This window comes from Aquila chrysaetos, chromosome 8 (assembly GCF_900496995.4).
Source record: "Aquila chrysaetos chrysaetos chromosome 8, bAquChr1.4, whole genome shotgun sequence".
In the NCBI taxonomy this organism is placed as follows: domain Eukaryota; kingdom Metazoa; phylum Chordata; class Aves; order Accipitriformes; family Accipitridae; genus Aquila; species Aquila chrysaetos.
Window position 1 is genome coordinate 44,233,149 of NC_044011.1, and position 25,037 is coordinate 44,258,185.

The window sequence follows — 25,037 nt, forward strand, 5'->3', positions numbered from 1 at the left end:
AGGTAGGTTTTATCCGCATGGTCGTGTTGGCTGCTGGACTCATCCTGCCTGCCGGCGCTCAGGTCCTGTCGCCGCGTGGGCCCAGCTGCCGCCCACTCCTCCCGTGGCATTAAGTCCCCCCAGAGGCACAGCTGGTGCACCCTCGAGTTGCTGTTCTTGACAGCCTGGCCAGCGGGATCTATAGAAATGTAATCAAGGTCCTTATACATCCTTCTCCGAGTCCTGGTATCCTCACAGGCAATGATTGCCGTCACGGCAGGGTATCAAGCCGTCCAGCGGGGTCTCTGCGCTCTCCATGGGTGTCCCCGCGCCACACGTCCCTGCCAGCTCCTGGGGGCATTTCTGATTGGATTCGGGCGGCCAGCTGCACAGCAGTGCTTCCCCTGCCCCCGCGGCTTCAGCAACGCGGCCGGGGGGGTCGGGAGGCACCGTTCTCCCCTGCAAGACCTGCCGCCACGTCGGCCCGCTGTGTCAGCACCCTTTGCTGATGGAAGGGCTTTAGGGCTGATGTGTCTATTCGTGTGGCTTGGTGGTTGCCAAATGGGAGCGTCGGGGCCATAGCAGTTATCGGTAGCGGTGATTTTTTGCGCAGGCGTGAAAGTATTTCCGTGCCTGGGAGGGGGACAGGCTCGCATCTGTGCCCAGAGCACCAGTGTCCACATGTCACTTTGTACTAGCGGTTTGGGAGTCAGGGGATGGGAAAGGGATGTTGGCTGTGAGCTGGGAGAGGGCCAGCAGCAGGCCAGGAGGGCGAGGATGCTCTGGTACGCTCTGGCTTTCCCCCAGCACAGGTTACTCCTGTCGGGAGAGAGCGGCCCTGTCCTAGGGGTGCGTTGCCGGAGGACGGACAGACGGTGATCGTCCCGGGGGACCGCCTTGACAGAGCCACGGCCGAGGCTGCATCAGCATCCTTAGGCTGGCGCCGTGCAGGTCTACAGCTGGGGTGCTGTCTGGTCCATCTGTCCGTCTGCAATCCCTCTTGTCTGTCAGGGTGCCTCTGTCCACGGTCTGACCTCAGCAGGGCTGCGTGCAGGAGGTGGGATGGGAAGGCGATGCAACAAATACAGGAGCGGAGCGGGTGCCGTGCATGGAAAGGTGCATGGAGCTCGTCGTGCCTCCTGTCCAGCAGGTGAGATCTGTGCCGGGCGATGCCGATCGCCTTGGCTTCCTTGGGGATACGTCATTCTCTTTTTAGGTAGTTCGAGCTCTTCGTTGGGGCGCAGAGCCGAGCGCCCCAGCACCCGCTCAGGGAGGGCGGGAAGCCCCCAGCAGCTGGGGTGCCGGTCGGGTCTGGGGCGAAGGCGGGCACGTGGGGTTGCTGGCGCAGTCCCGGCTCTGCTCAGCGTGCCTTTCGTCGCCCTCGCCCCGGCACAGCCCCATAGGGAGGGAGAGGAGCTGCGAGCGTGCAGGGCCTCTCGAGCCAGCAGCCCCCGAGCGTTTGGAGTTGGTGTTGGCCGCCCTGAAGGTGCCCACCTTCCTCTGGCACCACGCTCATTTGCAAGCAGCGGTCTGCACCAGGCGCATGTATCTAGTAAGGCTGTGAGAAGCAGTTGATGTCAGCGTGACGTTTGTTTTTTTTTTTTTTCCCCCATAATCCATGGCTTGTGTGGTCCCCTCAGGTGGTGTGAAGCCTAGAGCAGGGTGTCATCCCAGAGAAGAGCCAGGAGGGGCCCGGGCGGGAAGTGAGAGCGGTGACCTGTGCATGGTAGGGATAGCGTGATGGCCGCAATTTTGCCGGCGCCCTGTGTTGCGTGCTGTCGTTCTCATCTGGCTCCAGGGCTTTTGTAGGTAAGAGTGTGCGAGGCGGAGATGGGCTGCCGTGTGGAGCAGGGGTAGACGTCCCAGAGTCTCGGCGCCCGCTCCTGGCACCGCTGCCATGTCTCAGCAATACTGCTCGTGGGCAGGGATGGCTTCGCAGGCTTGCGAGCGGGCGGCAAACACCCGGTTGTGGGACGGCTCGTCTTGGATGCCGTTGTTGCTTTTGGGTGTTCCTGGTACCCATTGGAGGTGCTGTTAATGGAGGGGAGAGGTGCAAGGATGCCGGTAATAGGGGATATGGTCATCTCATCTAAGTGAGGAAGGGCTGTTGGCAGCCCTTCCTTGGTGGAGCTCGTCAGGGCCACACCGTTGGAGTCAGCCAGCTCTGCTCCGAGCCTTAACTATGTTTGTCAGCGGCTGCCGGTGCACGCTTTTCATTTTTGGATTGCCGCTTTCCCCTGAAGGACTCGGACAATCTCCCTCTGCTGTAACAGATGGTACTTCTATATTGATGTGTCAAGGTGCCGGGAAATTTACTGCCTCACAGGGCCTATCGGGCCACGCAGACCATGCGGCAGCTTTGCTGTGGCTCGTCCCGCCATGCCGCCTCTTCTGTGCCGGGGCATCCTTTCTGGTATGGTAAGAGCGGTATTTAGATTTGGGCGGGTCGTTTGGTATGGCCTCGTTCGCTTCCCGGGGTGCAGACCCTTTCGGGGACCACGTGGGCTGTTCCAGAGCGCTGGGAAGTGGCGTCAGCGAGCGGGCTTTAATTGCTTTTTGGCAGGGCTGGTGATATTTATGGGTGTGGAGATTGCCAAGTTATTTATTAGATGGAGTATCTGGGGACCAAGTAATATAAATCACTGTGGCCGGTATCGAATGGAGCCGACGCTTGGTAATTTAAACAGCTTTAGTAAATATACTCAAATAGGAGCCTCGTCGTGGGCCGTAACGAGAGCCAGTTAGCAGGGTCTCGGCTGTGGCAGGGGGGTGCCGGCGTTTCTGGCCCCCACCCAGCGCAGGGCACCGGTGAGCAGACCCCTTGGCGCCCCAGGTCCGTGCTCAGCGCCGGTCCCAGATGCGGCTTTGGGGATGCGGCATCGGCGACGGGGTGGATGCCGACGTCCGGTGATGGGGCCTTGTGGGCTGGTGCGTTGACGGTGGCTCTGCTTTCCTTTGTGTCTCGCAGTCCCCCCCCAGATCGTCAACATCTCGTCGGACATCACCGTGAATGAGGGCAGCAGCGTGACCCTTATGTGCCTGGCCTTTGGGAGACCGGAGCCCACCGTCACGTGGCGGCACCTCTCCGGGAAAGGTGAGACTGCGCTCGGCGGAGGAGACGCCCGGGTCTGAGGAGGGGTCTCGCCTGGCCCATCTGGGATGGATGGATGTCCCCGTAGAGGTGCCTGGGGTGGCCCGAAGGCTGCCTGCGGTCCACTGGTGACTGTTGCGGAGGGTGGAGGTGCTGGCTCTTTGGCGTGCCCTGGTATGGGGGAAAGGGTGCTGGTTGAGTGATGTCCCCAGCTTCTAGGGCCAAGGGGATGCCAGACGCACAGGCAGAGGGTGGCGGAGGAGGGCATGGCACGGGCGCAGGCGAAGTCCCGGCATTGGCGTCCGTGGGCGACGGTGCCACGCGTTCGGGACGTCTCCTAGGGCAGGGCTTTGTGAGCGAGGATGAGTACCTGGAGATCACGGGCATCACGCGGGAGCAGTCCGGGGAGTACGAGTGCAGCGCCGTCAACGACGTGGCCGTCCCGGACGTGCGGAAAGTCAAAGTCACCGTCAACTGTGAGCGCAAGGGACGGGGGAAGCGGGGGGGGGGGGGGGGGGGGGGCGGGCGCGCGGAGCCCGGCGTGACGACGCATGGCGTCTCTGCAGACCCGCCGTACATTTCCAACGCCAAGAACACGGGCGCCTCAGTGGGCCAGAAGGGCATCCTGCAGTGCGAGGCCTCGGCCGTCCCCGTGGCAGAGTTTCAGTGGTTCAAGGAGGACACCAGGTAAGGGGCCGGCCGTGGAGCTGGGGGGAGACTGGGGCCTGGCAGAGCCAGGGCTGAGCCTGCCGGCCTCGGGGCTGGAGGGCGAGGAGGTGGCGGGAGCTGGCGGTGGCCGCGGGCGTTGTGCGGAGGAAGGCTGGGGTCCACTCATTTTGGTGGCTCCCAGTGCTTGGCTAAATGCCGAGGGGGCCCCAGAGTCGTTCCTCCCAGGGATGGTGGCCGTGCCTCGCGGTGGGGTTCACGTGAGCTGTGTGGGGCGGGCGGGCGGATGGGTTACAGGACAAAGAGGGCGATGTTCTTGGCTGAAGGGCAACAGTGGGATGCCAGGAGTCCGGTGGGCGAACACATGGCTATACGGTGGTGGTGGCTGGTGGCAAGGGAGGGGGCACCCGGGGAGGGGGCGGGATATGTCGCAGACCGCCAGCGCGGCACTCTGAGCACCGGCCTCCGTGTTTCCCTGCAGGTTAGCGAACGGGTTGGAGGGCGTGCGGATCGAGAGCAAGGGTCGCCTGTCGACGCTGACCTTCTTCAACGTCTCAGAGAAGGACTACGGCAACTACACGTGCGTGGCCACGAACAAGCTGGGCAACACCAACGCCAGCATCATCCTGTACGGTAGGTGCCCTGGTTTTTTTTTCAGCAAGGTATAGCAAGGAGGTGGAGGAGGAGGAGGATGAAGAGGAGGAGAGGCAGGCAGACGGCCGTCGATGGAGCAACAGAGCGGAGTTGGCTGTATTTAATGTGGCTGGCCCGTAAAGGTGCCGAACGACACGAGCTCCGAGCGGCAAGGTCCCGCAGAGAGGAGGCATCAGATGAGGAGATCCGCATCGGCCCGAGTGGGCACGCGCGGCCGGGTGGCGGTCAGTGGCGGGCACATCGCTCATGGGTGTTTAGGGGTGCGCAGCACAGTTGGTCGGCTGGCAGCTGGTCTTCTTTATGGAGCCCGGGCTGCAGGCGGAGAAGAGGCTCCTGGCTGAGCCGTGGCGTCGCTGGAGCGTAGGGCCGAGGAGGGACCCCAGGCCAGGTGAGCACGCGCTTCGGGTGCACCGTGCGGGGTTTTTCCTGGGCATTGTACCGGCAGGACTACTGGGAGCTGTCGTGTTGTACCAGCAGCGGCAGGCCAGGCGGTGTAGGCATCAACCGCCGTGGCCGGTCGGTTTGCGGCAGGCGGCGAGGGTGGGAAGGTCTTTGCGGAACAGTGGACTGGTCAGCTGTCCTTGAGGAAGGTGGTGTGCAGCTGTGGCATGTCCCCATGGCGTTCCAGCAAGCCGAGGGGGCTGTCACGGGCCAAGGGCGGCCGGCAGGAGCCGGCCTTCCCCTGGCAGGGCTCCAGCGCGAGGGAGAGGATGGAGTCGGGCAGCAGGCTCAGCATCTGCGCCGGCATAGACTTGGGCAGCCTCGGGGTGGGTGGCGGGGGCAAAGGGCCACGCCGTGGGGGCGGCCCGTGTTTCGGATGAGACTGGGGCTACCCCTGTCCCTGGGGTGCACGTCTTTGGTTATTCTTGTGGGGCATTGGTGAGCCTGGCACTCAAGGCGCCTCGCTTTGTTGTGGGCATGTCTTCGGGGCTTGGCGAGGGGGGGGGCAGGCGGCTTCTAGGGATTGTGGTGGTTGTGGGTCATTGTAGCTGTTGAGGGGGGCTGCTAGATAGGTGGTGATGGGGTGTGGAGCACTAGGGGGAATGGGCTGCCACTTTTCAGCACAGGGTGGGAAGGGATGATGCGCAGCGGGACAGTGCGAGTGTCGTGGCAAGATGTGAAGGTGTCATTCAGTGGCGACGCAGGGGGGCGAAAGGGCCAGCGCTGTAGCAGTGGCCAGTGGCTCGAACGCTTGCCCATGTCAGAAGTGCAGGGGATCGGAGAAGGTTATTTACATCTGGATGAGGCTTCTGGTCCTCTGTGTGGTGTGAGAGAGCTGGGAGGAGGGGTCGACAGTGTGGCCTGGAAGGTGCTCCGGAGGAGCGTGGCACCTAGCTGTCTGGGAGTATTAGGGGTGTACGTGGGTTGGAGAGGAGGGGTCCCAGAGGCATGGGGGTGCCCATCGTCAGGGCGAGGGCTCGACCGGGGTGGCGACCACGGCGGCAGGCTCCCAGGGTGTGTTGTGGCATCACCTTGGCGGGTGGCCGCTGCTCGGTGTTTTGCTCCTTTCCTCCCTCCATTGTCCTCGTCAGTGGGATGAGGAAGAGAATGGGGAGGGTTAGAGCACGAGCAGTTGGGCAGAGAGAAGAGAAAGACAGCGGAACAGACGAAGGGAGTGCTGTCCTCGGGCAGGTGCATGTTGAGCCCTTTCCTGGGAAGTGGGCCTTTATTAGTGTTAAGGTATACTGGGCAAGTGAAAGTCATGGGAAGGCGACTGCAGTCCTGAAACAGCAGGGTTGGAAAGTTTTGGGGCACCGTGAGGATAAATGCAAGGAAAGCAGCTGCCCCGGCTGCCGAGAACGCAAAGTGTCACCTACTCTGGGAGGTAGTGAGTGGTGGCCCCTGGGAACGTCTTGCTGAGGGCCTGGGGGTCCAGGAGCGCCGGTCTGCTTTTCGGAAATGGCCTTTGATGGCACAGGAACGGGCCATCCCTTTGGGGGCAAACTCAGGCTGGCAGGGTTGAAGGGAAGTTTGGCCGAGTGGGAACCTCATCGTTGTGGTTGGGTGGAGAAAGCAATGGTAGTGTCTCCAGTACGGAGATCAGGCTTTTGGGGAATGTCGTGGAGCTGCGGTTCACCTCGGCAGAGAGAAACGGGGAAAGGCCCAAGCCGGACTAGAGCGGAAACTGGCTGCTGTCTGGGCCAATGGCATGAAAGGCTTGTGGCAATCTGGGAAGAGCAAGAGGAAGGTGAAGGAAAACAGGCGAGTGGTACGTGTCGAAGACGATGGCCGCCTGAGAAAGAAAGAGCGACAAAGAGCGAGGGGAGGCAGGGCACGGTTCGCATTCTCTGTCTTTCTTTCATAATCCTACTAGTGATGATAGGCGAGGTCAGAGGGCCGTGACGGTGGGAGGGGTGACTTTCCGGTTACGGGCTCTGAGATTGTAAGGGACCGATTGTACGGGCGGAAAGCCTGTAAGGCCATGGGTCCACATGGGGTTCCTCCTGCAGTACTGAAGGAGGTGGCAGATGGGTCCCCTCTCACTGGTTCCCAGAAGGTCTTGGGAGTTGGGGGTGGGAGGGGGTCTCTGCCAACCGGGAGCCGGGGGACCGTACGGTGGTGTACGACAAGGGCATGAGGGAAGTTCTCGGAAAGTAATGATGTGGCTGTCTGAACTTGGTGCCTAGAGGAATGACAGAGAAGATCATATGGGGTGTCAAGGAAAAGACTTGGAAGGACCACGTGTTTGTCAGGCGTGGTCAGCAGGGGTTCAGGAAGGGAACGTCCCACCTAACAAAGTTGTTGTGCTTGTATGATATGGTCACCCGCCTAGCAGGTGAAGGGGAGGCGGTGGGTGTACGTTTCCGGAAGGTGGGTGGGCTTTTGAAGCCGTCCCTCACAGCATCCTTTCAGAGAAATCGTGTGATGGTGAGCCACACATGGCGTGCAGGGTGCAGGGCCGGGTGGACGGTGGGGGCCCGTCGTTAGCGGTGTTGCGTGGGGCTGGGTCCGTTCGAAGCGTCGATCCGTGATCCGGATGGAGGAGGGGCACCTACCCTTAGTAAGTAAGCACGCCGATGATCCTAAACTGAGAGGTGCTGTCACCCGTCTTGAGGGATGGGCGCCTGGCAGAGGAATTTGGGGAGCTGCGGGAGGTGTGAAATAGAACAGGGGCAAGTACCGGGGTCTGCACCCAGCATGGTGTAGTGAGAGAGGTGAGCGTAGAGTAGGACAGGAGGGGCTGGACAGTGGCCCTAGCAGGGTCCCGTGCGTTGCCTGCGGTACTACTGGCTGGCTGACAGAGGCGATGACCTGCCCGTCGGTAGTGCTGGTATGGCCTCACCTTGCTTATTGTGTGGTGTTCTGGGCCCCCTCAGAAGGATGTTTAAGTGCCGGAGGGTGTCTCGCGTGGGTTGCTGTCATGGCTCGGTCCGGCTTCCCTGGCTGCGGTGCCAGGGGAGGTTTTAAGGAGATGCTGTGAAGTGTGCTTTTCCCGCAAGGGCTTTCCTATGCCTGAGCGGGGTGGCTGAGGTGTTGGGGTGAGGCCCTTCATGCCACCCTTTGGCGGTTTTAGTTTGTCAGGCCTGAAAGGCTTGGGCAGTCAGATGCCGTGAATGGAGTCGGTCCCTTCCAAAGGAACTAATGTATTCTAGTATTGTCGTGTGGCGCGTTCCCTGCTCCCCCTGCACCAACCCCGATTTTTTTTTTCTTCCTGATCTTGTGTCATCAATGCTAACAAGCTTTGTTTTGTTTTAATGCTTTTGGGTCCATTTGCTGTCTTTCTATTTGGTAGCAGTCTGTTCTTTGTTCTATTCCATTTTGGCATGCTCGGCTCTGTTCGTTCCATTCCCTTCCGCTCCAGCACAGTCAGGCCTTTTCCATTGGGGTCGAATCTCTTGCCGTGTGTTTGTTTTGGTCTGCTCGCTTGTGTTCTGTTTTGTTCTCAAGGGTTCTGCTCGGCCAGGGTTTGCTGTCGTCAGTGCCAATGATCTGTTCAGGTCTGTCCTGCTCTGCTCCGTGAGGGTCTTATGGGCTTGGGTGTGTTCTATGTTTGAACAAACAAACAATCTTGTGTTTGGGCCTGGGCAGTTCTGCTCTGCTCCTTGCCAGTCTTGCATGTACTGTTGTGCTCTCTGGTGTTTGGGTCTGCTCTGCTCCGGTCTGTTCTATTCCGCTCTCCTTGCGTTTCACATGTTGCGTTCTATCCTGCCGCTATGTGCCGCTCTATTCCGTTTCATTCCCCTCTGGTCTATGGCATTGTGGCCTCCTTCGGTCTGTTGCGCTGTGTCGTAGTCCATTCTGGCGTGTTCTAGTCGCTGCTGTTTGGGGATATCATGGACTCGTCTGTTGCGGTCTGTCATGTTCCCATTCTATCCTCTTAGGTGAGGGTCTACGGTGGCATCCTCTTCTCATTTGTTGTGGCGTGGTGTGTTTTATGTTGTCCCGCCCTGTTTGATTGTGGTTTGATTGCCGCCTTCGATTGCCGCCTTCTTAGAGAATAGTGGCCTTGTGGGTTTGACGAGCCCTTGTGCCTGCGCTTGCTCATGTGGGCCAGTCTGCCAGGCGTGCCGTGGTGCATGCCATCATCCTCTGTAGCACCCCAAGCGGGGCCGGTCATTGCCAAGAGCACGCCTCGTGGTTGTTGAGTGGTCGAGAGCACACCTCGTGGTAGTTGAGTGGTCGGGGGATTGGAGACCAAAGGGTGCTGTGCGGCAGGAGGTCTGTCCCTGTGCGGTAGAGTTCCTCGAGGCTAGGCACCGGAGTCTGTCGTCAGTGACTCGGTATTTGTGGCCGCCTTTGTGCTTCTATGTCCCCACCTCCCTGCGTTGCTGGCGTGCGTGCGCTTTCTCTCTCTGGCTGTGGCCTGCGCATGTTGAGCACCCGTCTGCCATGTCGATGTGAGAGAACCTGCCGGCAACGTGCACCCTGGCCTGTGCCCAGCTCTGTCTGTGGGTTCGGGCATGTTTATGTGGCTGTCTCGGCGTTCGCATGGGGGTTCTGGAGCGGTCGCATCCGAGCATTGCATTGCGCCTTGGTGCGGGGTCGGTGTGCGCCCGCGCCCAGCACCACGGTGGGGTTGTCAGGGTGGGTGATTGTGAGGCTGTAGCCAGGATCACGGGTGCACGTTGTCTGCGGTGTGGCGTCTCGGGGCACCTCCCTGTCGGGTCTGTTGTTGCCGGTGTCTGAGGATGGCTGCTGGACCTTGTGTGGCTCCGCGTCTCCTGCAGTTGTTGTGTCTTCCCTCTCTCCATCCGGGTCCTTGTTCAGGTTGTAGACGGTGTCTTGGGAGGGATTCCGTGTCGGGCTCTGCGTGTGCAGCTGCGCCGCCCTTCGCAGGGTGCCCGGGTGTCCCTGGTTTTGTTTGTCCGTGGGTCAGCGGTTGCGGGTGTCAAGCCCTGCCGTGGCACATCCAGTCTCAGTGCCTCTCGCTCCGTGCACGTTGGGTGCTCCTCTGCCTAGCGGTGCGTCCGTGTGGTGACGAGGCTATTTCTTGGTCTCGCTGGCTGTGTCGGTCTACGTGCGCTTTGAGTCTGAGGCAGCGCGGAGCGCCCTTGGCTTGCATGCTGCGCGGTTGTCTCGGAACACGTGTGTCGTCTCGCTGCTTTCCTCAGAGTGTGTTGTCCTCTCTCAGCGCGCGAGCCTGTTGCTGTGGTGCGCGCGTGTGTTGCGGCAGTCTCTCTGCAGCAGTTTCGCCTTGGGGGCAGCTGTAGCATTCCGCAGTGGTTTGTGATCTGCGGGTGGGTGTTGGTCTCCGCCTGTGTCAGTGAGTTGGGGCCTCTGGAGCATTCGTACGTGACCTAGCCTGCATCTGTGCGGTCGTGCGTGTTGCCTGTGCTGTGTGCCGGCGACTCCCGTCTTGTTCCCCCTTTGCGGTGTGTCCGATGGTTCCCTGTGGTCCTTCCCCTCTCTCTCTTTCTCTCTGTGGGGCGGTGCTTCCCCTTTGCCTCCGGGCCTTGTGGTCTGTCCGGCTGTTTCATGTGTTGCCTTGTTTCCTCTGCCTGCTCTCCCTTGCTTGGTCCTTCTCCACGCTACCGTCTCTCTCTCTCTTGTGCGGTCCCTTAGTCTGTGGCAGGCTGTCTCTAGGTGTCCGTAGATTCCCCTGAGCCAGTTTCTGGGCATCTCCTTGGGGCGCTTGCCAACAGTCGCTGTCTGGCTCTTGCCGTCCGTACGCATCGAGGGCGGGTGGGCACGGTTGAGCTGGCAGCGTCTCTGGCAGGCAGTGGGGGAGCGTAGCGAACAGGGATGGAGCAAACAGCGACGGCACTTTGCGTGGCCCAAGGTGAGAGTGAGTCCTGGGGGAGCAGGGCCACCTTGGGCAGGCCCGCTTCCCCTGGGCAGGGGTCCTGGGCCAGGTGGCTGGGGTGGGCTGCCCAGGTGGCATGTGCTTTCGGGAGCACCTCGGGGAATGGCGCTGAGAGGCACGGTCAGCCTCTTGCCGGGAAGGCGAGCCTTTGCTTTGGCCCCGACGCCTGAGCAACAGAGTCAAACTGAGCAAACGACTGACCTTGCCTTCCGCTCTTCGATGACCAAGGGGCCAACGGCCCCCAGCTGGGCAAGCCACCCATTCAACCGGCCTCTCCGCCCGCAATGGCTATCTGCTGCTGTCGGAATGCTGATGAGCTGCTCCCTCCTCTCCCGGCTGACCCATCCTCTTCCAATAAAGGCTTTCCAACTCCCCTACCCTGCTCCTGTATAAACAAACACACATACACACTGCAACAAGACACATCGCCATCCAGACTGACTCTGGCAGTCTACAGGAGAGGGACCAAGTCCATAAAGTAAGTCAGTAAGTAAGCAAGCCAAATCAGGCAGGGAGGCACCAGGAGCAAAGCCAACAGCAAGAGAGAGACCAGCACACTCAAGTCAGGCAGCCAGCAAGACAGAGAGACCACGAAGATGGGCAAGCAGCCGGCAATGCAGAGAGACTGCTCTGCTAAACCAAGTCGGGCAGGCTGCAAGAGAAAGGCTACGTAAGTATGGTAAGGAGGTCGGTCATGTGGGCAGGACACAAGGGACAGAAAAAACAAGTCAGTTAGTTGAGTACTTAAGGAAGGAAGCCGGTCATGCAGGCAGGGAAGCCCGGTACAAGGAGGGAGGCGGACTGCCAAAGAAACAGACCGAGTCTGGCAAGCAGGCACCAAGACGTGGGCAAGGTGGCAAGATGGAAAGACCAAGTCGGGCAGGCGCCCAGAGGCATGTGCTCGGTCAACTCGGGCAGGCCACAACAGAGAGACACTCTGGCAGGCTCTGGGAGGGAGGCAACACCGAAGCAGCAAACTTGCATGGGCCACGAGAGAGATGTAACGAAATGAAGACGCAGGCACTGGGACGAGAGGGAGATGTGTGGGGAGGAGAGTTGTACAGCAGGCAAGGGAAGACAGACACAAATGGGGGAGAGACCACAGGGTACCAAGAGACAGAGGAGCACCTGCCATCGGGACGCACAGAATGGACAGAAAGAGCGAGCAAGGCCAGGACACTGTGGGGAAGAGATGGGTACATCGAGGGGATGGAGCCAGCGAAAGCGAGGGGGGGAATCGCCACCAAAGACACAGTTGAGCAGGGGACAAGAGGAGGACTGTGACATGCAGGGACCTGTGCCAGCAGGGACGCGCTGAACCCAAGATGACCGCACGCAAAGAGGAGTGACTGAGGACTGAGCAGGAGGGACGCGGAGAGGGGAGGAGGGAGTAACAGAGACCTACAGAGCGACACGCACAGAAAGAGACAGACAGACACAAACACGCAGAAAAACACATGCGGGTGCAGAGGAGGGCCAGGGAGGGAGGGGAGAGGCGCCCAGAGAGAGAGGCTCCCACAGAGATGGGCACCGTCTCCGAGACAAAAAGGGGGCGGGGGAGGCACATCGCGGCACACCGGAGATGGGGAGGGACATGCTCACAGATGGAGGAGTGTGTGGATGGAGGTACTGAAAGGGGCAAGAAGAGAGAGCAACAGGTGACGGACCGAGACACACAGACAGAGAGGCAGAGGAACAAAACCAGAGATGGCATGCAGGGGGATATGGAGCTGCCCTGCTGCAGACAGAGGTGGCAAGAAAGACACGAGGCAGGGAGGGAGGAGGAGGGAGAGGGTCAGAGAGGCTCCGAGAGTAACCCCGAAACAGAAGGACGTCAACAGAAAGACTCAGGCAGAGAGAGAGGCACTAATGCTACGACAGGGAGGTGCCGAGCCAGGGGCACAGAGACCGAGGCGGAGAAAGACACGCCAGGACCGCCAAGACGATGACAAAAGAGCGTGACCGATGGCCAGACGCCAAGGAGGGCGCTGCAAATGACAAAGACATACAGAAGGGAGATGAGGAGCAGAACCATGCCACAGGCAGCGGAGAAAATCAGAGATGGGGCGGAGACGGACAGATGTCTACGGATAGACTCCGCGCTGGGGGGGGGGCTCAAATGGGAGACATGGGGATGGGGGAGGGACACACAGGTGGGGAAAGGCTCGGACAGGACAAAAAAAAAAAAAAAAAAAAAAAGGGGGGGGGGGCAAACAACAAAGCAGATGGAAAGAGGCACTCAGGGTGAGAAGGGGAGGGCAAGAGATGAGCCTGTGGAGACGTGGAACTGCACAGGGACAGTGTGGGAGGGCGGTGGTGTCACAGTGCCGGAATGTAAGGTGGCCAGAAAGAGATGTGCGGACGCGGCCAGGGCCGCGGCTGGCCAAAGGACGAATGAATGAAGGGCATCTTCTTGGGAGAGATGGGAAAACAGGTGGACATAGACATAGAAGGGGGCCTGGATGGACAGAGGTGGGGACAGAAAAACAGAGACATGCACAGGCCTCAACGGGGAGACCTGCAAAGGGAGCCCTGGAGAGGTGGACAGAAGTGAGAGACGGACCCTGCCAGATGGGAGGGGCAGAGATGGATGAGCCAGTGATGGGGGGAGAGGGAGAAAGACGTGGGCAGAAAGAGGGCCACGCAGTAAGACGGCTGGCTGGGGGCTGGAGACGCGGAGCAGCGTGGGAAGCAGGACCCACGGAATGCAACGGACGTGCGCCTGAAGACGAGAACGCTGAACGAGGGCGCCGAGACCTCGGCGCGTGGGTCGGGGGGGTAGAGTCGGGCGCCTACCAAAGGGAGCGGATGCCGCTACATGGGCATGTGGAGAAGGCCGAGGGGAGATGGGAACGGAGACACCGGCGGAGAGAAAGGCGGCCGCCTAACGAGAGGGATGTGGCATGATGCAGGCAGACAGGCTTGGAGAGAGACGGCATGAAACTGAGAGAGCGCACAAGAGACGGCAGAAGCCATGAGGATGGAAAGATGGGGATAGAGAGAGGCCTGGAGACAGACCCTGAAGTGCTCACCGAGACAAAGAAAAGGCAGACAAACGGGCAGAGAGGAGGGAAGGTGTGGAGAAGGGGGAAGGCCTGGAAACGCCGGAGATGGGGAGGCAGCTGGAGGGAAACACTCCAACCCACAGAGAGGCAGGGGCCGAGAAGGAAAGGGGGGGGCCAGAACAACGGAGGGGATCGAAGGGGAAACCGATGAGTCGGTGGAATGAGTGGGAGGGCAGGGAGACAGAGAAAACCACTCACAGAAAAAAACACAAAGGGGGGCATGAGGAGAACAAGGACTGAAGTGCCCCACGGGAGGGCGCCCAGAGAGGCGAGGAGGCACTGTAGGAGGATGGAGGGTGATGGGTGGGATGGACCAACCTACGCCGAGGAGGGCGATGGTACGCGTGCAGAGGGAAAGACGCGGACGCAGGGCAGGGAGACAGGCACGGAAAGAGAGATGTGGAGGGCAAGATGAAAAACAGAGGGACCGATGGGCACACGCACATACACGGAGAGACCCAGGGACGAAGGCGTCGAGCTGGGGACGGGCCAAAAACCCTGACGCCAAACTGTGGAGCCAGCCGCCTGAAGCAGCAGAGGCGGGGAAATGAACAGGGGGGTGGCTGGATGGAAAGAGAGCCACGGATGGGGAGAAAGAGGGCCTTGGGGGGAGTTGGACAGAGGGAGATGGCAATGGACGGCGAGGGGGAGAAGGAGACCTGTGGAGAGACAGCGAGGGGGGTCGGGGCAAGGGGGACGCAAGGATGCCGAACGCGCGGAGGTGACGAGACGGCCCGCCAGCCACGACCAGAGATGGAGGAACGGGGAGACTGAGACGCTGCGAGAGAGACGCAGGGACACAGAGGGTCGGAAGGAGATGTGGAACGAGGAGTAGCGACATGGGGGCAGAGGGAGGTGCAGAAAGACGTGGACCGGGAGAGACCAGGATCCGGATGGTGATGGTGAGGCATGTGGGGAGAGGGAATAAAAGATGGAGGGAGGGAGGCGGAACAAAGGAAACTAAAGGAAAAAAGGAGGGACGAAATGAAAGGACATGTGCGGACAGCCGCAAAAACTGAGAAAGGACGGGGAGGGTGCCGATGCGGGACACCGGCTGAGACTGGCAGGGAAAGGCCTACAAAGACAGAGATGCAGAATGGGCCTGGACGTGCGACGGCAAATGTCTGGAGAGAGCGAGAGACGGGACTCCGGAGATGGACCAAAATGAGCACGGGACATGGAAGAAAAATGCATACAGCCAGAGAGACGCCGGGGCACAGTTAGAGATGGCTTACAAACTCGAGAAGATCCGCAGAGAGAAAGAGCGTGTGCCAGTGGGCAGACAGAGAAACAGCCGGGGCTACAGAGCTCACGATGGTCAAAGAGCCAGACGAAGAAGGGGAGAGCGGTGTGGAGAAGCCATCAGTAAAGAGAGGGGGATGCCAGGAGGCCGAAACCGGGGAGACGGAGGGAGGGACTTGGCGGTGTGCGGGCGAGCACGAACGGACACAGAGATGGAAGGAGAGGGAGATGTGGCACAGGGGGATGTGGGGGGATCCACGGAAAATGGGGAACCAGGTGGCAGAAGGCCATGGGATGGGGAGACACAGATGGCGGAGGACAGAGAGGTAGAGCAGGAGGATGGCAGGAGAAGAGGATAGGGAGACCGCTACAAAACCAGGTGCGCGTGGACTGACGCCACAGAGATGGAGGAATGGAAGCGGAGGGATAAAAAGTGGGAGGCGGTGGAACTCAGGCGGACGTACGGAGAAGCGGGCGGCAGGAGATGCGCAGACAAAAAGGCGGTAGCAGCGAGAGGGATGGATGGGCAGGGAGGTGGATGATGATGGACGATGAGGCGCATGGGCAGAGGGGAAGAAGGGAGGCAGAGAGAGGAAAGGTGAGTGAGCGAGAGGCAAGGAGGATGGCGATGAAGGGGGCGAGGGAGACGGGACACCTCAGGAGATGGAGGCAGGGACATGCAGAAAGAGGGATGACGGGAGGGACCATGAGGGACCAGAATGACGACCGAGAGCAGTGGAGAGTGTGTGCGGGCTGGCCACCCAGAGAGAGGCAGACAGAGGGCAATGCAGAGGCAGGGAGTTGGGCACGAACCGAGACAGAGACGGGGAGCCGAGGCACGCAAACCGATTAACGTCAAGGGGAGAAGGGTCGGAGAGTGAGATGAGAAAACGGACTCTGTGAGGCAGGGGGAAGAGACACAGACACAGAAAAAGCGAGCCGGAGAGGAGGAGCGCACAAAGAACGCGGGAGGCTGGAGATGGAGCAAGGGAGGCCAGGCATGGGGGGTGAGGAATGTGAAAACACAGAAAAAGGGGCAGACATAGACAGAGAGCGACCGCGATACCCACAGAAGAGATGGCCTCAGCGACGGAGGGATGTGGGGACGGACGGGAATTGCAGGATGGGGACTGGGAGACGTGGGGGCACACCCACAGACAGACAGAGCCAAAAAACAAGGGAGACCGTGAAAAAGCAGGGACAGGAACAACAGAGGAGTGGGCAGGCAGGTGCTGAGACAGAGGGAGAAGTGGAGGTGCGGACTGGCATGCAGACCCAGGCGCCAAGAAAGGGGGATGGGGGACCAAGAGGCGGGCAGAGGGCCGACACGGACAGAAGGAGCCCTGCACCAAGGCGCCGGGAGATGCATAAAGTCTGACATGTGGAGGGAAATACGGAGGTGGGGGCAGAGACGGTTGTCAACAGAGACTGACACCAGTGAGGGGATGTGGGCCGAGACAAGCGCATGCTGATGGACAGAGATGGGGACGGACGCGGAGAGCTGGGACGGAGGGAAGCAGGCTGACGGGGAGATGGGTGGAGAGATGTGCAGGGGTGCCGACCGTGTTCACGGATCTGGGGAGGGAGAGGCATGGAGATGGACAACTGGGACACAGGTGGGAAGGGATGGACGGACCCAGGCAGATGGGGAGGGAGAAGCAGGCGCAGAGGAATAAACTCCAAACACATGCTGAAGAGAACACAGGAACATGGAGATGGGCAGGAACGGAAGGAGAACGACGGGATGGCGACATGGATGCCAGCGGACACAGAGCGACACACGCGGACGCAGAGGAGGCCTCGAGATGGGCTGACATGTACCAGGGCTGACTGGGACACTGAGAAGCACGGAGACACAGGGATCGATGCGGGAAAACTGAGGAGAGACACCGACGCATGGGCAGGCGGGGAGACGGCAAAAGACGACCTTCTCTCATGCTCACTCTCTGCCCGCCTCGCCATCAGGATGCGGCGGGCCCTGCCCGGATGGCCTATGGGCGAGCTGCCTCTCTGGGACCTCATCACCCCTGCACCATCTCCTGATCTGGCTGCCAAGCCAGCCCGCCACCTGCCTGACCTCACCTGAAAAAAACCCACGCCGCTCCACCGCCCCTGTCCCGTGGGGACAGGCTCCCGCTCTCTCCTGCCATCCACCTGTCTGCTGTCTGGCCGTCTACCTACCCATCTCTATCTCTGTCCACCTGCCTAATGATGCCCACACACCTCTCCCTCTACCCAAATAGAATAGAATACGATCCAAGAAAAGACACCATTTCCCTTGAAAGGGACCCAAGACGATCGTCTCATTCAACAGCCTGACTGCTTGGGGGCTCGCCGAGTTGAAGCATATCATTAAAAGTGCTGCCCAAATGGCTCTGAAATGGAGATGGGCATGGGCCACCGACTGCCTTGCTAAAAAGCCTGCCCCGGGGTCGGACCACCCTCTTGCTAAAGACGGCCTCACTCCTGTCTGGCCCGAACCTTCCCCGGCACGGACTGGAACCGTTCCTGGTGGGCCCCGTCCCTGGATACGGGGGAGAAGAGCTCATTGCCTCCCTCTCCACTTCCTCATCTAGGTGAGCGGCGAGGAACGCTGAGGTTGCCCCTTGGCCTCCTTTTCTCCTGACGACGCCAACCCAAAGTCCTTGGCTGCTCCTCATGGGACAAACCTTCCAGCCCCGTTGCTGGCTCCGTGGCCTGCCTCCAGATGTGTCTGAGAAGCTGTGCATCCTTCTTAAATGGCGGGGACCCTAACTGTACCAGCATGGAACGTGGCAGGACCTCTGCTGAGTGGCTAGCGACACCACGTTCGACGTGCCCCAGGGAGGTGGTCAGCCCCTTCGCCTGCTGGAGCGTGCCACTGGCTCCCACTGAGCCCGCGGTGGGCCACCATGCCCACTCCTGGTTGGGACTTGCGCCTGGCCTGACTCAGTCCCAGAAGCGCGATCCACCATTTGCACTCGTTCGGTTGCATCCCACGAAGAGCGGCCCAAGGCTCTTGTCTGTCAGGATCCCTCTGGGAGGTATCTTGCCCCTCGAGAGGCTCCACGGCACCTGGCTGGTTGGTCTCGTCGCCGAACCGGCTAACAGTGCGGTCGGCTCCCACATCCGGACCCTTCAGAAATACACGCAATGGAATGGGCCCTGTGGTGGCTGGCCGCCTGCTGCCCCATTCCCTGCAGCCCTTCGAGCTTGGCCTCCTGGCCAGTTCTTTGCCTGGTGTACCCCAAAGCTGGTTGTCCTGGGTTGGGATGCCTCATCCGGAAGGATGCCAGGAGGTATGGGATCCACGGCCTTGCTAAAATGCATAAATATGGCATCTGCCTTTGCGACATCCCTTCCTTGGTGAGGCAGGTGATGACCTTGTCTAACAAGGATATCCAATGACCTACACAGGACTTTTCCTCAGCAAAGCCGCATCAACCGTGCCCGACTGCTGCATGGTTCTCAACGTGCCTTCTGAGAGCTCCTGGTGCGATCTGCTCCCTGATTTTTCCAGGAGCTGAAGTTACAGTAATGGCTCCATAGGCTCCTGGGTCTTCCCTCGTGCCCTTTTTGGAGACTGGAATAATGTCGGTGAGCTTCCAGTCAGCAAGGGCTCCCGAGACCTCCAGGAGACAATCCGGAGAGGTCCTGCCGTGATGCCTGCCAGCTCTTTCGGGGTGGGTCCCTTTGGGCCCTGCAGACCCACGAACATTTGGCTGATGCGGTGGCTCCCTCATGGTTTTGGCCTCCCCATGCGGAAAGTCCCCTTATTATATGGGTCCCTATTATTAAAAATGGAGACGCAAAAATCACGGACCGCCTCCGGCTCTTCTTCGTCCCTATTGATTGAGAGACAGATTTTGATGATGACGGTGATCTTTATACCTCCTCGCACCACAAACATCCTCAAAGAAAGCCCTTGTGGGTATCGGACCCGATGCCGGCTGGTTTGAACTTCAATCGAGCCTTGGCCTTTTGTGTCTTCTCCCTGCGTGGGCAAACCACGGCTCCGTCGCGTTCCCGCAAAGTCCAACCTCACTTCTGCAGAGCGTATGATTTTCTTTCTTTTTCCTCTTGAAGGCCACGAGGACCTCCCGGTTTGGCCGAGCTGGTCTGCTGCCCCATTCCCTTGAACAATGACGTGGAGGGGATGCCCGCACCGGTGCTTCTTGAAGGTGCTTCTTAAAAACGGACCAGCACTCGCAGACTCCTGAGTCCCCAAAAGCGGATTCTTGGGGGACTCTGCTAAATAGCTGCCCGAACATCTTAAAGTTTGCTCTCCTGAACTCCAGGGGAGGCACTGTGCTGTGCTCGTGCCTCATAACACTGGAAATTTTAAACTCTGCCTTTTTGTCACTGTCGTCACCACCCCCCGAGACTGCCATCATGTCTGCCTCGAGTCCTTTTCTGTTCCCAAATGGTGAGTCTAGGAGGGCGTCTTTCCCACTTGCCTCCCTGAGCGCTTGTGCTGACAAATTTGCTCCTACAAACTTCAAGACTTTGCAAGGCCCACTCATGCCAGCGCTACGACAGTCCCAGCTGATGTCCAGGAACTGGAAATCTCCCCTAAGTACAGGGCCTGCCAATCTAGACCTGTCTCCTGAGTGCCTAGATGACAACTCATCAGCACCGATGTCCCGGCCAGCCAATCTGTAGTAGACGCCCGCTACAAGGTCGTCTTGCCTGTCCCTTGCTCTTTGCTGGACCTCCGGTCCCTCCAGCACCCTCATCCTTGGCCCGGTCGCCCTCCTGACCTCATGAGGCCATTGGGCTGCCTCCCTCAATGGCCGTCCATTGGTTTCTCTCAATACAGGCCCATCTACCGATTGGCCTGGCCGAAAAACCACCCTCTGTCTTCATCTGTCTACTGCGCTTCCTCACCAGGTGTCTGGCTTGCGGCACACCCCATGGCCCTGCGGGCCACCCTGGCTGCTGCCCCGCTCCGTCCCTTTCCCTCCGGCCCTCGTTGCCTCCTCTGGCCTCTCCGCAGGGGTAGGGAGCGTGGGTGGACCTGTGCCCGGTCTCTCCTCCAGGCCCCGCGCATGCCCCTCGAGGGGCTGCTGGGCAGCCGTCCCCGCTTCCCGTGGTCTGCCCTGCTGTCTCCTCCGATGCTGAGGAGCACCTTTGTGCACCCGACGACCTGAATCCTTATGAAACAACAGCCCTTGTCCCCCAAGATGCGACAAACCTCTGCTTGGGATGCATATGTCGACAGCCGCCTGCCCACGTCCTCCTCCTCCTCCTCGCCCAGCCCGACTGCTGAGGACTCCCCCACGCCACAACCCCGGAATGCCCCCACGTACCTGAGACTCCGCGCGTCCAGACGACACTGTCTCCTGCGTCGGTGGGCCTTTATCACCGCCCACGAATGGCTCCGCTTCCGAGGGCTGACATTTCCTATCCCCTCCGGTCCTGGCCATCGGCCGATATCTCCTATCCCCTCTGGTCCTGGCCATCAGTCCCCTCCCAGCCATCGGCATCCAGCCGATCGTGAGCTGCCCTTTGTGCCCTGCACCGTGACCCTCCACCTGCATGCACACCCAGCCTCTCCCAGTGCCGCGTCTCCGTTGCTCTGACGCATGTCTCTGTTGTTCTAAGGCACATCTCCATTGCTCGCGTCTTCTCCACGGCCGCATACGCTCAGGCCGAAATGCAGGCTTCCTCCGCACGATGGGCGTCCTGGCAGCCTGCCTCGCTGATCCGCCCTGTTAAATGGCATCTGGCCGCCCTGTGTCACCGCTGCTCCCTGGGCCAGCCTAGACACCTGTCTGATGGGAACGAGCCCCGCACCGGCCCCCTGCGATGGCCACCGTCCTGGTGACCCCAACCCCGATGCCCCCGAGAGCCCGGCGGGGTGGCCCTGTGGGGCCTCCCCTGCGGATCTGCTCTCATAGCTGCCCTGGACACACAGACTTACGGATGCACGCACCGTCACCTCCTCCTTGGCCGGCGAGTCTCAGTGAGACTTGCTCCCGCGCCAGCCCTTCCCAGCTCGTGCCGAGAGCCAACCTGCGGTGACCGGCGCACGAGCGTGCCACCGCAGCGACTTAGCGCTGCCGCCTGGGACCAAAAAACCCTGAGGCACAAGATACCGGGGTCCTCCTGGTGCGTGCTCCCTGCCCCAACATATGCCCTGCCTGCCAAACCCCTCGATGGCCTCCGGACGTGAACCCACTGCTGGCCGTCCGTCCTCCCGGCCCTCCTCCATCGTTGCCGCCTGCCCGGTGACTTCTGTGCGGCAGGAGCGGAACGGCCAATCTGCCCAAAACGAGGTGGCCCGCACCATCGAGCCCGCCACCCACACCCTTGTGGGATGCTCCACCTCTGCCTCGCCATCCTCGTCCTCGTGTCCCAAATACCTGCCTGCCTGCTTGACGATGCTCCGCTCCCGGCTACACCGTGTCCCCCGCCCAGAGTGCCCGCTCCGCGTCCTGCTTGGCTCCTGCCATCTTGGGGACCCTCATTTACCAGCACAGACAGGGCACGGCTGCTCATACCTATAGATCCTGACCCTGCACAGGGACTGTTCCCAACCTGCCACTGCACGGGACTCTCCAAGAATGGCAAGCCACGAGGGCGGTGGGGCTGGCCTGGCACCGGCCATGGGCATCTTCCTCCTCCAACGAGGAGTGTGCCTCCCCTAAATGTCCCTCGAGCTCCTCGCTTACCTCCTCGACACCACTGGGACCCCACACCGATGCCAGTGATGCCCTCCGCCGCCCACCCCCCCGAAGGGGAATGCGACAGCCCGCATCGACCCTGGGAGATGCCCAGCACGGGGCAGGGGAGGTGGGATGCAAAGGGGCCGGGGAACCACAGGGAGAGGGAGGGTGTCCTTTGCATGTTCATGTCCGCTCGGCGCTGCCCTTAACGCTGTCCTTTGTCTTGCTCTTCTTGTCTCCCCTGCGCAGGGCCCGGAGCAGTGCACGATGGCGGCAACGCGGCATCCCGGGCAGCCGCCGGCCTCTGCCTCTGGGCCACCCTCCTCGCTCGCCTCCTCCTCGACTTTTGATAAGAGAGCGGAGGGTCCCGGGAGGCCCCGCCGCGCCTCTCCCCCGCCGCGGGCTCGCCCCGCCGCGCCGCCCGGGGACTCCTCTCCGTCAGACGGGCGATGCGCCGGAGGACGGGCGGCGGCGCCGAGTGTCCGAGGATGGCCCCGTCTCCCGCGTGCCGGGATCGTTCTCGCCGCCGGTTACGCTGTACAGACCCCACCACGTGCCACCAGACCGTCACCCGCCACCGTCGCCCCGGGGATGTGGTCCGGCGCGGACGGGTCTCCCCGCGGCTCCCTCATCGCCGAGGCGGGCGCCACCCGGAACCGTCGCCAGGGATGTCCGTCTCGTCGTCTCCCTAAGCCGCCTATGCCCAAGAAGACCCCGACGTCGAAGGCCCCTGGCTCTGCCGTCGTCAGCCCTCTTGGTCCTGAACGTCCATTCACGCCACCAAAGCTCCTCCCTAAGCGCCCCCAACATCGCTGCCCTCCCGGCGCCTGGCCTCGCCTCCGCTCCCGGGCTCTTTCCACTCCGCGAGGCTCGCCGTCCCTTTCCAAGGAGGGTCATCCAACACAACCGCTTATCCTTCGAGGGTCGTGCACCTGCCGCTACTCTTTCTCCCAGCTAACGTCGTACCCCGCCTCGCCAAAAACCCCACACCTTCCTGACGACGTGAGGCCGCTCTCCCAGGAACGTGAACTCGGCAGCTCTTGCGGGGATGAGAGCCCCCTCCTCCCCACGGATCCCTGCCCGCTCCGCTGCCGCCCCCGCTAATGGCACGGCCCACCCTGGGGCTCTCGCCTTGATGTGCCACCCACTCTGGACGGGGAGGTTCGTCCGGGCTCATTTTCCAAGCACTTGCTGACTTGCGCATCAAAAGCACAGAACCGCTGACGCGGGGCAGGGGTGCTGAATGACGTGGTGAAACGCCAAATCGCGAGGCCCTTGCGCCATGGCTCTGACACTTGTGCCCGTTGGCACATTCCTGGACGGGATGGGACCGCGCCTCCCTGGTCTGCCTCCCGGCGTGGCCTCCCTGTAGCATTTGGCCCAGCGTCTCCGCCTCCCCGAGGGATGGAAGAAACACGGAATGCGACCCCCCGAGCCGCGACATCCGCGCTCTGCCTTTTCGCACGCCCGCCGCGTGCCCCCGGCTGCGGACGGCCCGACGTGTTCGGCCCTGCGGAGCAGGCTCGGGCTCCGTGGATTTTGCTGCGCCGGCACGACGGGGCCAAGGACGGCTCCGATGCCCCTGGCCCATCCTCCCTGCTGCGACACGCCTTCGCCGCCAAAACGGGTGCACCCAGACTCTACCCTCTGCTTCCTCCAGTCACCCTGGGAACTTCCACCCCTGCCTCCCGTGGCGGCATCCGTGTCGCCTCCCCACGTACGGAATCGTGCTCCCGACAGCACCCCACGCTCCCCCTCGCCCGGTACGCGACGATGCCCCGGAGCCTTCCCGATGCTCCGTGGCCGCCCAGGAACTGCTTTGGGGGCTGCGGTCTGGCGACGGACCCTCCTGTGCCGCTCAGGAAAAAAGTCATGTGCGGTGCCAGACCCTGCGCCTGCGACACGGAGACTCGACTCCGCGGTGATGCACCGAGCGAGAGCACGAAGCGTCCCCCCACCCCGTCCCGACCTGATGCCTCCCTGCGTCTCACCCCTTCCTTCTCCCTCTGTAAGTGAGACAGCTTAAGAATGACGGCCCTGCACATGCTGTCCTTCCCACACAAACTCTGCCGCCGCCGAAACCTCCTCGTCCCACCGTCCGGCTTTCTGTGGCTGCGACGAGGCTGGGGCTCATGGTCCTCGGTGTGCAAGATGATAGGAAAAAAAAAAAAAAAAAAGACCCTGAGCCAGAGACTGCTATGGGCCACCACCTCGTCCTCTACGCAGCCATGCCCTGTCCTTGTCCCCGCTATCGATGGGCCACCTGGGACCTGCGCCGATCAGCATATGGTGCGATGATGTCCCAAAAAAAAAAAAAAAAAAAAAGTGATGGCTACAAAAATCTCAATGGACTCTCCTGCCCCGCACCCTTGATGTTCAACATGTACCACGGCCGATAGGCAAAAAAAAAATATGTGGCCTGACGTGGGGGGGGGGTTGGGGGGCTCTGGCGCTGGCCCGAAGCGCTGGCTTACCCGACAGACGGGGATCCGGCATGGTGCCGTCCCGTGGTCCCTGCGGCGCTGCTCCGCTTCTCCGCCGGCCATCCCGGAAAGGCGGCACCGGCAGTGATCCCAGTCCTGCCCCGTGGCCCCAGGTGCCTTCGTGGAATGGGGATGCCTCCGTCTTGGCGCCGGGCACGCCCTTCCCCTCCGTGCCCGCTCCAAAAGTACCCTGGGGGGGGGCACGGGAGACGCCTCACCCTGACACCTTCCCCGGTCTGTGCCTCCCCACGACGGCCGCCCTGCCCCAGCCCCGAAGGTCTCTCTCTTCTCGCGGCACGAACGCTGAACTAGCCCCAGACACCTGGGGGGGGCTGGAGCCCGCGGCATTTCAGAGAGCGGAGGCGACGTGCGCTAAGGCTGGCGGAGCTGGGGGCCGCTCTCCCCCCCCCATCCCCGTGCTCCCCCCCCCCCCCCCGCCATTCATCTCTTCCCAGTGCCATGTGGGCTCCCCCATCCTCCGCTGCCGGGTCGGCGTGCGACTGTCTCGTACCGCGTAACGTGCCAATGTGAGGAATGTCTGTCGGCTATCCGAGGCCGTCCCCGCCACAGCTCGGCTGGGCTTCGGACCCCCCCCCCCTTCACGACCGCCGCTCTCCGCAGCTGGAGGCTTGGGGCGGGGGGGGGGGCAGCTGGGCACCCCAAGGTCGGGGGAGCGTGGTTTGCGGGTCTCTCGCGCTGGCGGCCGGTCTTCGGTTTCCGTCCATCATTGTATTCCAAGGGTGGCTATACTACCTGAGATTTGTGCATGTTACATTGTAGTTGTAACCTTTTCTAATTCGGCAAGAATAAGAGATGGTTGTGATTGTGCAGTGTATCAATAAAGTTTGACGAACTTTGTACCTTCGGGGCTTTGCTTCGCGGATCCCGCGCGCCCCGGGAAGGGATGCGGCGCCCGACGCTTAGTCGGAGCTGCTTTTGATCGTTCCCTGCGACACTTCGAGCCCC

General features: G+C 61.2%; 1 protein-coding gene across 8 annotated transcripts in view; it reads left to right on the forward strand.

Moving 5' to 3' along the window:
• The window catches only part of OPCML (opioid binding protein/cell adhesion molecule like), a 315,386-nt gene extending 290,455 nt beyond the window's left edge, over nt 1–24,931 (forward strand). For all 8 annotated transcript variants that reach the window (XM_030021749.2, XM_030021748.2, XM_030021751.2 and 5 more), the window contains 5 exons: nt 2,948–3,073; nt 3,412–3,546; nt 3,637–3,757; nt 4,218–4,369; nt 21,838–24,931. In XM_030021749.2, coding sequence (XP_029877609.1) covers nt 2,948–3,073; nt 3,412–3,546; nt 3,637–3,757; nt 4,218–4,369; nt 21,838–21,938 — 635 coding nt within the window. In that variant the 3' untranslated portion in view covers nt 21,939–24,931. The remainder of the gene's footprint in view (nt 1–2,947; nt 3,074–3,411; nt 3,547–3,636; nt 3,758–4,217; nt 4,370–21,837) is intronic.
• Nucleotides 24,932–25,037: the final 106 nt, after the last annotated feature.